Source organism: Branchiostoma floridae, chromosome 5, assembly GCF_000003815.2.
Source record: "Branchiostoma floridae strain S238N-H82 chromosome 5, Bfl_VNyyK, whole genome shotgun sequence".
In the NCBI taxonomy this organism is placed as follows: domain Eukaryota; kingdom Metazoa; phylum Chordata; class Leptocardii; order Amphioxiformes; family Branchiostomatidae; genus Branchiostoma; species Branchiostoma floridae.
In genome coordinates this window covers 1,000,941-1,013,208 of record NC_049983.1, presented here as the reverse complement: position 1 = coordinate 1,013,208, position 12,268 = coordinate 1,000,941, and the positions used below count along the sequence as shown (strand labels likewise).

The 12,268-nt window shown below is 41.3% G+C and overlaps 1 protein-coding gene across 1 annotated transcript; it reads right to left on the bottom strand.

Moving 5' to 3' along the window:
* Positions 1-6,176: 6,176 nt before the first annotated feature.
* LOC118416854 (kelch repeat and BTB domain-containing protein 2-like) lies at positions 6,177-11,981 on the bottom strand. The gene is made up of 5 exons (XM_035822129.1): positions 11,914-11,981; positions 9,496-9,760; positions 8,525-8,661; positions 8,108-8,314; positions 6,177-7,788 (listed from the first exon to the last, which is right to left on the bottom strand). The coding sequence occupies exons 2-5, from the start codon at positions 9,700-9,702 to the stop codon at positions 6,903-6,905; spliced, it is 1,437 nt and encodes a 478-aa protein (XP_035678022.1). The 5' UTR covers positions 9,703-9,760; positions 11,914-11,981; the 3' UTR covers positions 6,177-6,902.
* Between the last annotated feature and the right edge of the window lie 287 nt (positions 11,982-12,268).

Here is a 12,268-nt window from a genome sequence, read left to right as displayed (position 1 = left end):
GGTGCATTGGACATATGACAACAGGACCCCATCAACACTTTCTTCATAGAGCACTTATAAAATGAGTTATTTTGGGAATTTTAGCCATTTCAAACTAAAAAATGTATATTTTTGGCTCCTATGCCCTTATATTGAAACCAAATGACCTAAAATTCGGCATGAAGGTGTGTAGGACAAGTGCCCACAGTACTTCATTTTCCCTTTGAGCAAACGTTACTTCAAATTGTTAAATTTTGGGATTTTTTCAAGGATGAAGATGGATTGCAATATGCTTTATTTGCTCCTAAGCAAATGTCGGCCTTTCAAGTTTCTTCTTCTTCTTCTTCTCCTCCTGTCAAATCTTCAAATTGATTCAACTTTTTCATTTTTGGGCCAAATGAGCTGAAATTTGGCAGGGTGGTAGGGATAGCAAATACCCCCAGAACTTTTTTCACTTTTTTGATAGAGTCCTTAGAATTTATGATATTTAGGGTTTTTGGTCATTTTTAGACAAAATATGTATATTTTGGGCCCCTGTGCCCTGGTATTACAAGCTAATGACCTGAAATTTGGTACAGAGGTGCATTGGTCATATGAGCACAGAAAACCATCAACACTTTTTTCATAGATCACTTCAGAAATTAGTTATTTTTGGGGTTTTGGCCATTTCTGACTTAAAAATGTATATTTTTGGCTCCTATGCCCTTGTATTACAACCAAATGACCTGAAATTTGGTACATATATGCGTTTGATATATGACCACAGAACCCTATCAACGCTTTATTCATTGTTTACACAAAAAATGAGTTATTTTAGGGTTTTTGGCCATTTTTGACTAAAAATGTATATTTTTGGCTCCTACGCCCTTGTATGAAAACCTAATGACCTGAAATTTAGTACAGGGGTGCATTGAACATATGCTCACAAGACCCCATTGACACTTTTTTCATAGATCACTTCAAAAATGAGTTATTTTGGGGTTTTCAGTCATTTTTGACTAAAAATGTATATTTTTGGCTTCTATGCCCTTGTATGTAAATCAAATGACCTGAAATTTTGTACAGAGGTAAATTGGACATATGACGACAGGATCCCATTGACATTTTTTTCATAGAGCACTTATAAAATGAGTTATTTTGGGATTTTTAGCCATTTTTAACTAAAAAATGTATATTTTTGGCTGCTATGCCCTTGTATTGAAACCAAATGACCTAAAATTCGGCATAAAGGTGTGTAGGATAAGTGCCCACAGTACTTCATTTTCCCTTTGAGCAAACATTACTTCAAATTGTTGAATTTTGGGATTTTTTCAAGGATGAAGATGGATTGCAATATGCTGTATTTGCTCCTAAGCAAATGTCGGCCTTTCTAGTTTTTGCTTGGTTTCTTCTTCTTCTTCTCCTGTCAAATCTTCAATATGATTCAACTTTTTCGTTTTTGGGCCAAATGAGCTGAAATTTGGCATGGAGGTTGGGATATAAAATACCCCCAGAAGTTTTTTTTTTCACTTTTTTTTATAGAGGCCTTATAAATTATGATATTTAGGGTTTTTGGTCATTTTTAGACAAAAAATATATATTTTGGGCCCCTGTGCCCTGGTATTAAACCCTAATGACCTGAAATTTGGTAAAGAGGTGCATTGGACATATGAGCACAGGAACCCATCAACAGTTTCTTCATAGACTACTTCAAAAATTATTTATTTGTTTTTTTTTTTGGCTATTTTTGACTAAAACTGTCTATTTTTGGCTCCTATGCCCTTGTATGAAGGCTAAATGACCTGAAACTTGGTTTATAGGTGCATTGGATATATGAGCACAAGGCTCCATCAACACTCTCTTCATAGATCGCTTCAAAAATGAGTTATTTTGGGTTTTTCGGCCATTCTTGACAAAAAATGTATATTTTTTGCTCCTTTATCCTTGTATGAAAACCTAATGACCTGAAATTTGGTACATAGGTGCATTAGACATATGAGCACAGGGTCCTATCAACACTTTCTTCATAGATCACTTTAAAATTGAGTTGTTGTTTTTTCGGCCATTTTTGACAAAAAATGTATATTTTTGGCTCCTATACCCTTGTATGAAAACCTAATGACCTGAAATTCGGCATGAAAGTGTGTCTAGCATGTGCCCACAGTACTTCATTTTCAGTTTGGGGATACATTACTTTAAATTGTTGAATTTTGGGATTTTTTGCCATTTATAGACTAAAAATGTTAAGTTTTGGCTCCTGTACCTATGTATGATTTGGTATAAAGGTGCGTACGGTATGTGGCCACAGGACTCTATTCACACCGAGGGTGCACATCAATTGAAAATTGTTAAATTTGGGATTTTTTTGCCATTTTTTATCAAAAATGTATATTTTTGCTTCCTGTGTCATGAACTGATCTGGAATTAGGTATTGGGGTAGCTTTAGCACTATAAATGGAAAATGGGCCACATAGACCAGTCCATTTTTGAATAGATAGGGGTGTTCTGGAAGAGTCCATTCTTGTAAGGTATGAAGATGGATTGCAATATGCTGTGTTTGCTCCAAAGCAAATGTCGGCCTTTCTAGTTGTTAATTTTTTTGTATAATTTTCTTTTATTTGCCATACAACAATTGTATAAATAAGTGTTATTCAGCTTGTTTTGTACATGCTGCGAGGCTGATTTTCTTAATAAACTATTGAACTATAATAAAAGATCAGGCATGCGACTCACTAGTTCTAGATTGGTTTCTTAGACAGTGTGACCAGCAGCACCTTACACTTTGAAAAAATCCCAAAACGGCTTTCGGCACGTGGAGGAATTAGTGCCTCACCTGCATGTTCAACCGGTCCGGCAGGCCTTGGAGATTGGGACATCCCTGTTGGGCCGGTCGGCCCGAAGGGTCCCTTCACGCCTCGGAGTCCAACTGGTCCGGGCGGCCCGTCCTTTCCCAAAGTACCCATGGCTCCCTTTTCTCCTGAAGGTCCGGGTGGTCCTGACAAAGTACAAGTACAATTACAAAGTTTATTCAAAGTCATGGTTCACAAGAATTTCACAGAAGTTCTTTTAAATAGCTCTTTCTTTTGAATAAAAATAAGTGGAATCAATCGATCAATCTATCGATCAATCAATCAATCAATTGATCAGTCAATCCGTTATCACCAAGCACAGCAAGGACATATTATCTCCATAGTTTACAAAAACTACACTTGCAAACAGATGGGCAAAAGTTAGGTCACTCAGTGTAATATAATTTAATGGTTTACCGTCTACATAGATACAGACACAGAAGCTGATGTGTTACGCTGAAGGGCGATTATACCGGCTGTATAGATACAGATACAGAAGCTGGTGTGTTACGCCGAAGGGCGGTTATACCGGCTGTATAGAAACAGCAACAGAAGCTGGTGTGTTACGCCGAAGGGCCATTATACCGGCTGTATAGAAACAGCAACAGAAGCTGGTGTGTTACGCTGAAGGGCGATTATACCCGCTGTATAGATTATCGAAGGGTGGTTATACCGGCTATATTTAGATACAGATACAGAAGCTGGTGTGTTACACCGAAGGGCGTTTATACAGGCTATGTCGATACAGAATGATACAGAAGCTGGTGTGTTACGCCAAAGGGCAGTTATATCGACTATACTGTTTACAGATACAGTTACAGAAGCTGTTGTGTTACGCTGAAGGGCGGTTATACCAGCTATTTAGATACAGCTACAGAATTTGGTGTGTTACGCCAAAGAGCGGTTATAACAGCTAAGTAGATACAGATACAGAAGCTGATGTGTTACGCCAAAGGGTGGTTATACCGGCTATATAGATACAGATACATAATTTGGTGTGTTACGCCGCAGGGAGGTTATAACAGCTACACAGATTAAGATACAATAGCTGGTGTGTTACGCCAAAGGGCGGTTATAACAGCTAAGTAGATACAGATACAGAAGCTGGTGTGTTACGCCTATTAGCGGTTATACTGGCTATATAGATACAGAAGCAGAAGTTTGAGGTCCTTTCAACTTGCCTGGCGTCTTGACCATCTCGTGAAGACGTTGCTGCAAGCCAGCATATACGATCCGCTCGATGTCCAGGTTGCGTTTCAAGGCGTCAACAGTTATGGACAGTTCCGATATTTCCTAGAGATTGTTCAAGATGTCAAACAAAATGAAAGAAACTACGACAGAGATTCACAATTCTTGATATTCACTCAAGACAAGAAAAAGAATGAAAACACTTTCCTAGAGAATGGGAGAATTTTTTAGACATTGTAGTGCTTATATTACCTGCTTATTGATGAAGATTAGAGGGATGAGTCCCACAACAACCAGACCTAGCAGCACGGCAATGCCGGCCGCCATGTAGCTGCGATGGGAGCAGATGAAGCTGCTTATTAGAGCACGGCGGCCGCTTTCATCTTCCGGATACGATCGGTCTGTTGGAAAGAAATTTTGTTCTGGTCATCGCAAACCTTGCACAAATTTCAACTTTTTAGGCATCTCTCTCTCTCTCACTATATATATATATATGTAAATGAGTCTCTGTAGCTGCGGCTAGTGGCCTTGGTGGGGCTTTGTGGCCGAGACAGGCCTTATAGGGGCATGTTCGGGCATGACGCACCCGCCATGACACACGAGTCAGTGGTAGGAGGAACCCCTTATATCCTTGGTTGGAAGTCCTCCTAGGAGACGGATACTCCGAACAACAAAGCTGCATCTGCTGGAGCCGCCTCACACGTTGCATACAATTGCCCCTGTGAGACTTAGTGCTCCAACAGACGAGAGGGTGGAGAAGGAATTGCACACCCCTTCTTCACCATAAAAAGTCATGTGCAGGTCAGGCAAACAGGCAAATGCCTGTCTGCCTCCTCATCTGTCAAATCGACAGGAGAATCCAAATATATATCCATTTGGCCGAGGAGGAGTCTCGACCGAAGATAGCTCACTCTGTTTCTCTGTGCTCTAAATTCTGAGCAACTGTATATGCCTACAGCCAGATCTTTATTCATACTTGATGAATATTTATTTTGTAAATATGTATCTGCCATCACTACAATTCTTCAGATGATAAGAAGAAATGTGAATAACACGCCTGATATAGATTATACACCCTCCCTTCGGAAAACCTTCTTATTGCACAGAAGTATAGTATTCGTAAAAATGAGAGGCAAACTGCAAAAAAAGTCAGCTACCTGCAGTCGTGTACCTGGCGGAACTTTTCACGGCCTCGGCTTCTTCGTAGTATTCTGTAGACGTTTCTTGGTCTCCTTGCCATTTGTCAGCATCCTTTTTAAAACGGACACGCCCGTGGGAACCACCCAGACGGACAGAATGGGGTTGGGGCGGCTGTCCACTGGTTTGGCCGCGACTGGGGCCGGAGGAAGGGTTCCGGACGGGCTCTGCTTCCCCGTACATGTCTGCTGAACTGTGACAAAGAGTACGCAGTTCACGACAGCCAACGTCAAAGATTCATGAATAGAGAAGAAGATACCACGATTAGTCTGGCAGAAGAGTTGAAGCGCTTGCCCTTATATGGAAGGATCAGTGGGGTATGACGCAGGGAGAATGCCCGTTGTTTTTCTGCAAGTGGCAGACAAATCTCGGGGTTATGCCCACGCACTGCAAACTTTTTAACCAATGAAGACGCCGTGTGCGCTATACAGTTTAGAAGTGCCGACGTAAAAGTGATTTCGAAACTAATCCTATAGACGTAGGAGTGACGCTTGTGTGGTCGCCTCCAGTATCTGCTGTTGAGCTGACTCCCAGCTACTTTCACGGTCATTATTCATGACCAGAGAAGTTGTGGTGCAATAGGGACAGACGAAGAGTATGATACGTAATCATTCCGTCTTGGATACCGCAAACAGGTACAGGCCACAAAGAGCAGCTAGGCAGGTTCGAAGATGACAATGAGGTTACACCTCCATGAATAGTCCCATCAGGTTGGTTCATCGCTGTATGAGGAAATTCTTTTTACATAGCCATTGCTTAACACAACTGACACCCAGACGTCAGTATGATTAAAGCAATGGTTGTGTAAAAAGAGTCTCATTATTCAGAGGTTATACTTCCCCCCGAGAAGCCAATAATTCCCCCGGCCGTTGACCAGAATCGGCCAGCAATGTATCATCTGATAATTCCATCAAAGTACAACTTACTAAAATTGGCTTTTAAGCTGAATGGCACTTAATGAAGGGATAACTCATTAGATACCTATTGTTCAAAATCAATATATTCTATATGGAAACACAGATATATAAAGTGGTTCTAATTTCATGGTCGTGTATAGTTGTTCCAAGAAAAGATATTCGTAACCCTAAATGAATCTATCTATAGTATAGGCGGATATATCAACTGGCTGTAATCTATATATATGTATTAACCTTTCAAATTGGTTTCTTTAACAAAAGATAAAAACAAATAACATTAATAGTCAAACTCTTTGCGACACTATAGTTCTCGCTGACCTGGGATTCATAGAGTCCTCCGAAGGGCCTGGCCTGAAGGGGTTACTAGAAATAAAACTTAGGTTTTCATGTTATCTTAGTCAGGATAACATACAAAACTTAGTCAGGCTAACTTACAGCAAAATTTAATCACACTACGGGAAAACATATGGAACATAAAAATAGAACATATCATTAAGTACAATAAGGGTTTTATGGAGGGTGCTTCCAGCGTTCAGTCATGGACTATGCTTATCTTAAAGCCTCAGAAAGGACCTTAAAAATCTATCGTCTTCTCCGGACCGCAATTGTTGCACAAGTCAGCGTCCATCTCTGCTCTGAGGCCCTTGGGCCACATAAGTTTGTGGAAGGGTCGTTGTAAAAATGCAACGTTTAAAATGTACTAAAATCTATCTCATTGTTGGACATTTGCTAAAAACCTACTTCTAAACAAAAATGTCATTCAATAGTCCTGCTTTGCGAGCCTAGTTATATACTATGGGTCGTTATCCTGCACATTGATATATGGTAGGCATATACGGGCCACAGGGCACTGACGACCATAGGTTAAATATTCCCCATAAGGCAAAGTGGCCTCCAAGTCTCTCCAGGCATTAGCAGACCTGTCATACACATATATAACATGATTGTCATACTCATTATTGTCATCAACATAGTTAGAACAGTTTAACCATATGTGTAGCTCATTCTCCATTACAAAGAGTCCGGGTTCTTCAATCACCAAAACAGGGTTCAATGTGTTTGGTAAGCCTTGTAGCCTCTGCCAGTGGTCAGACTCTGTGTCGTACATCATGGTATGAGTGAGGTTACTATCTGTGCAGAAAATCTCCGGTCCGAAAGAAACGGCTGTGTACACATCAGGAATGATCATTGCTGCAGTCCGCTCGTACCAACAGTCCTTGTTCGGGTCATAGCAATACATTTCCGAGCTTGTCAGGAAATACAGGTGTGAACTGCAGGACACTGCTTCACTGTGGTGTGTCGCAGTGTCAAGTTCCAACTGCGAACACTCCTGCCACTGGTCCGTGTGCCGGTTGTACTTTCTCATCCGCACTAGTAAACTTCCCGTTCTATAGTCAACTCCAAGACAGTACAAAATCCGCTCAACTTCAAAAAGGAGCTCTCGGTGGTAAATGAAATTATCTCCTGGTGCCAGATTAGATACTGGTGACATACCAGCATGTTCCCACACATTCTCTGCATGGTTGTACTGAAACAGCTCCCTAGACTTATCAGCCAGGACATAAATGTTGTTTTCACTGGTGACTGTCATGGCTGAGACTCGATTGAGGGCTTCATGCTTGTAACTGCAGGTAATGTACTTCCCTTTCTGAGGATTTATAAAGAGGAGATCATCTGGCCTGGAAATAAAAACAACACATCACAAATACAAGTTTACTACTTCTATTTAGGGAAGAGCTTAAACCACAGAATGCACTCCTGATGCCATCTATAATATCAAGTCTTGTAGCCTCATCCTTAAGACAAGTATAAGTCGCATATCACTGCAGAGTATATAAATGTATACATGCCTGGCAATGTGTGTGTTGCAGGACCGAAATGACATTGTGCAAGGATTGTGCCAGGGCTTACAAAATCAAAGAACGACATGTATTCTAACTATTGATCAAAGATTGTTCCCAACCTACATTGCCATATTATAAAGAAGTATAAACTTACTTGAACAGATCGAAAAGAATAGCCATCTCCGTGGTCATCCCAAGCCTTGGCTTCAGGTCATGGTTTCCTTTCTGTACCACATTCCTGATGACCTCTGAATTCCCTGGATCCTCCTTGACCAGGGGGTGTTCCAAGATGGCTGCAGTGTCGTCTAATGTCAGCAGGTTGAAGCGGATGTGAGGGAGGACGCTGGGTAGGTGGTTCAGTCTGTCGGGTACAGGGTAGGGGTGAATTAAGGTTACATCATTTTACATTGTTGTAGAAAATACTTGATTGTTGAATTATGTTGAAGATACTGACATTAATGCAATCAATAGAAACGTGTTTCAGTTGCCAATAATGGTTTACAATGCATCCGTACAATTACTAAAAAGCAAATGAAAAGTACCTATATATTCTGAATATAATGACACCCACCTGTCCTCCCTGCTGTGCTGCACCCATCTTACCACAGCCTCCCACACTGTTGTCTCCTCTTTAACATCCAGCTCATCGTGGCTGATGATCTCAGTCAGCTGATTCACACTCAGGCTGTTGAACTCACTGGAGGCAACCTGTGGGGTACAGAGTAAATGTACATGCATGGCACTGAAAAGTGAGTTCTATTCTTTTGTATGTTTCCAAGGACAGCTATGAAGGTTAAAAACTCAAATTTGTACACGGCATCCACTAATACACAAACTACAGCAAACTGAAATTTGAGGTCTACAATTAAGGGTTAATGACCCGCCTGTTCCTAGGTGTACATGGCGTCAAAACGCCTCTTCCTATGCTATAACCACCTAATAAAACCACCGGGTGAGCGAAGCTTTTCATTATTATCATATTCGTGGCCTACCAAAACTTGTAAACTCCTGTATGACGCATAGATCCCTTGGTACTATACATGTGAATTTCTTTGGCACATACATAACAGATTGCATTTTGAAACCAAAATTTTCACAGAAAATATTCAAAACATTGCAGTCTTCGGTTCTTGGAAAAAGAAAACTCTGTGATTATCAATGTTAACAGAAGCAGCCATTCTCCCCTTGCAGTTACTTATTCCCTCTGCTCTGACATATATTTCACTCCTTTTGATGGGCCATGCCTGCATATCCCTTACTTTCATAAATGGATTTCTCCTTCTGATTGGTCAGAATGAATCGACACTGGTGCCGGTGTCGATTCATTCTGACCAGTCAGAAGGGGAATACCCCCTGGCCTGAAATATTACGGCATCATAACCAACATGAAACAGGGCCTTCTGATTGGTCCGTGGCGCCTGGTTATATGACAATAGCTGTTGCACAAACTCATTCTTCTACAATTTCATGACAAAATTACAGCATCTCTTGTATGAACGAGAAGTAAAATGAAGTGCTCTACAATCAAAATTTTAGACCCACCTCAGCAAAGTTTCTATCGATACATTTCAGACAAGCTTTTCGCACATTGTCCAGACAGAAGACATCAGCAAATGTGTACAGGTTCACACAGGTGGAGCGTTCCACGTTCATGGCCATGTAGCTGCTGCAGGTGTCTCTCACATAGTCCAGTTGGAGGAGGTCGGCTGCCTGGTACAAGCAGGGGCCGCACTTTATCCAGGGACACATGGAGGGTTCCCGAGTAGATGTAACTCAGGATCTCCCCAAGCATGTCTGCATCCAAGCCCTGCAAAACAACATAACATATTAACAGTGGGACTGCGTAGTGCAGTGGCAGTGTGTTCGGCCCATGACCGAGATCAATTAGTTGCGTAAAGGGATTATTTGGTTGTGTAAAAGAAAACTCCAATAGCCTTTTAAGAGTATCACCTTCTTGGTGTATAAAGCAGAATATATCACAAATAACTTTCATAAGAAATAAATCTTTATCATCTCTAGCACCTATTGTAAAGTTGACCTTTGACCCTAAATTCCAAAGAGTGGGGAGGGGGCCTAGCTCTGATTCCCATTCAGTAGATTTCTAGCGAGGGCAACGCCCATGAAGTCCGCTTTTTCAAATGCAGAGTAACTAATTAACACTAAACTGGTGGCACGCGAGGGGCAGGGGGGAATATTTCACACCTATTGCCCGTCGATTACTGGCTGTTAAATACCGTCAATACATTACAAAGGATAGATCTTTGTAGGGCTTCCTTTAGTTTACAGCATGTATTTTGTAAGCTGGTCCCTTTCAATGCCGGTAATATAGAATAGAAGGAAGGACTGAAAAAAAACAATACGACTTGAGTACATAGCGTTATATTTGACAATTTACTACAGCCGTTGCGCACGGGTCATCAGATTCAGAGATCTTTTTACCTACTACGGTTACAAGATTCAAGTTGTGACTTGTAGAAGTACAGTAGAACTACGTGATGTTTTTTTTTTATTTTATGTTTTACAAAATAACAACGATGGATAATGTCACATTATCCCAAAACTCAATATCGTCTTTACCAACTGTGGTTGTCTGGGATGTTTGTGGTACTTCTACCGCATGAATAAATTATCGTGTTTACATAGCTAGGTGACGGACGTATTCAAATTCTGGAAGTGGTTTTGCATCACATAGAAGCAACCTTTCAAACATGTGAACGTCTTTGTCAAAGTTACAAGTGTGTTGTCAGCTACTTTTGCATAATTACAAGAAGATTAACAAATGAAATAAACCAAATGAAGCAGAATGACCGATTATATGGTGCGTGATTTACGCTGACTGTAATATATGTAACAGAACGGATCTTATTTTCGAAGATAGAACCTCCTTGACATGGCGAAGCATATGCAGCAAAACATATCGCGGTGTAACTTTGTGTAGTATATGCAACATGAGTCACTCAGTTCTAAACTGAGTACGTTGTATCAAGGTCTTCGGCCGGGCGATATGTAACCAAGGAGGTGTTTTTTTAATCTCCTTGATGTAACTTAAAAATGTAACGTTTATAGTTCATGTTTGGACTGTGACAATTATTAAAGTGTTATTGGCGCTTAGCGAAGATTTTTGTATAATGACTAGTCATGATTTTTTTACAGGATCGTTGACAAATATTTATTTTTTTGCTTGTTATTACCGATTTCTATGTCTCCCGCCATGACCGGTGAACCAAAGACTCGGGATGCGCTGTTAGGTGACTGTCCTGGAAAATTCGTTCGATGTCTTCTCTCGCTGATTGTCTGTAATTTGGGGCGTCACAATGCGCCATAAAATCCTCATCCAGGACAAGTTTAGATTTGATTTCCCTCCATTTTTGTACGCGGCCCTTCCTGGAGAGCTTGCTCTTGTTGGGAAATGTTGGGTCAACTCGACAAATCTCACCTTCGTCGGGATCCGTTCCTTCACGTAGTGACCGCTCCATTAGCGCGAGCGTAGCACCATTGAAAGTGTAAAACTTCATTTCTACAGTCCCAAAGCATTTTGATCATCAAACTTTCAAAGTTGAGTATTTTCAAGCTGATCTATCTAGACATACGGAAGAAACTCAAAATAGCAACTCAAATGTGCTTGGGTTGAGTTTAGGACATTTACATGAAACTAGGGGCGCTACAAGGGGTGCGATTAGCCCGTAACTGGGCTGCCATTGGCTGATTGTCAACTGCGGTCAGTGACCTGCTAGCAGCCATCTGATTGGTCCTCGCTAGAAACCGCCAGATATCTACTGAATGTGAAATAGTGTACACGGGGGAGGGGGGCATAGCGTGGGCCACATCAAAGCAACGTTTACCATCTGTTGGTTTTGGAAAACAATGGGTTCCCCTGCTGTATATATTCTGTATGATACGTATCATATTAACAAGCTGCCTGTTACACTCTATTCTATCCACACGTCACACCAACCCTACCTGTAAAACAACCGTCTTCTGACGACTTTCCGCCATGTCACATGTAAACATGGCCCTGAAGTAGGGGCTGGCCGCGGACAGAACAAGCCGATGGCAGGAAAACCGCCGACCCTCGACTTCAAGGACGACATCCTGCAGTACCTCAGCCTTCTGTAAGTCACCCACAGTTCCAAGAAACCCGTGCAGATAGCTCTCGTCTTGGTAGGAACGAGGACGAACAGCGCTGACGTGTAGACCTTGTTGCGCGGCAGCCATGTTGATGATGATAGCATGACCCGAAGGTCAAAGAGTAAATTTTCACCCACTGATTACCCAGATAGCGTAGCAGTAAAAGAGCCATCATCACCTCTTAGAC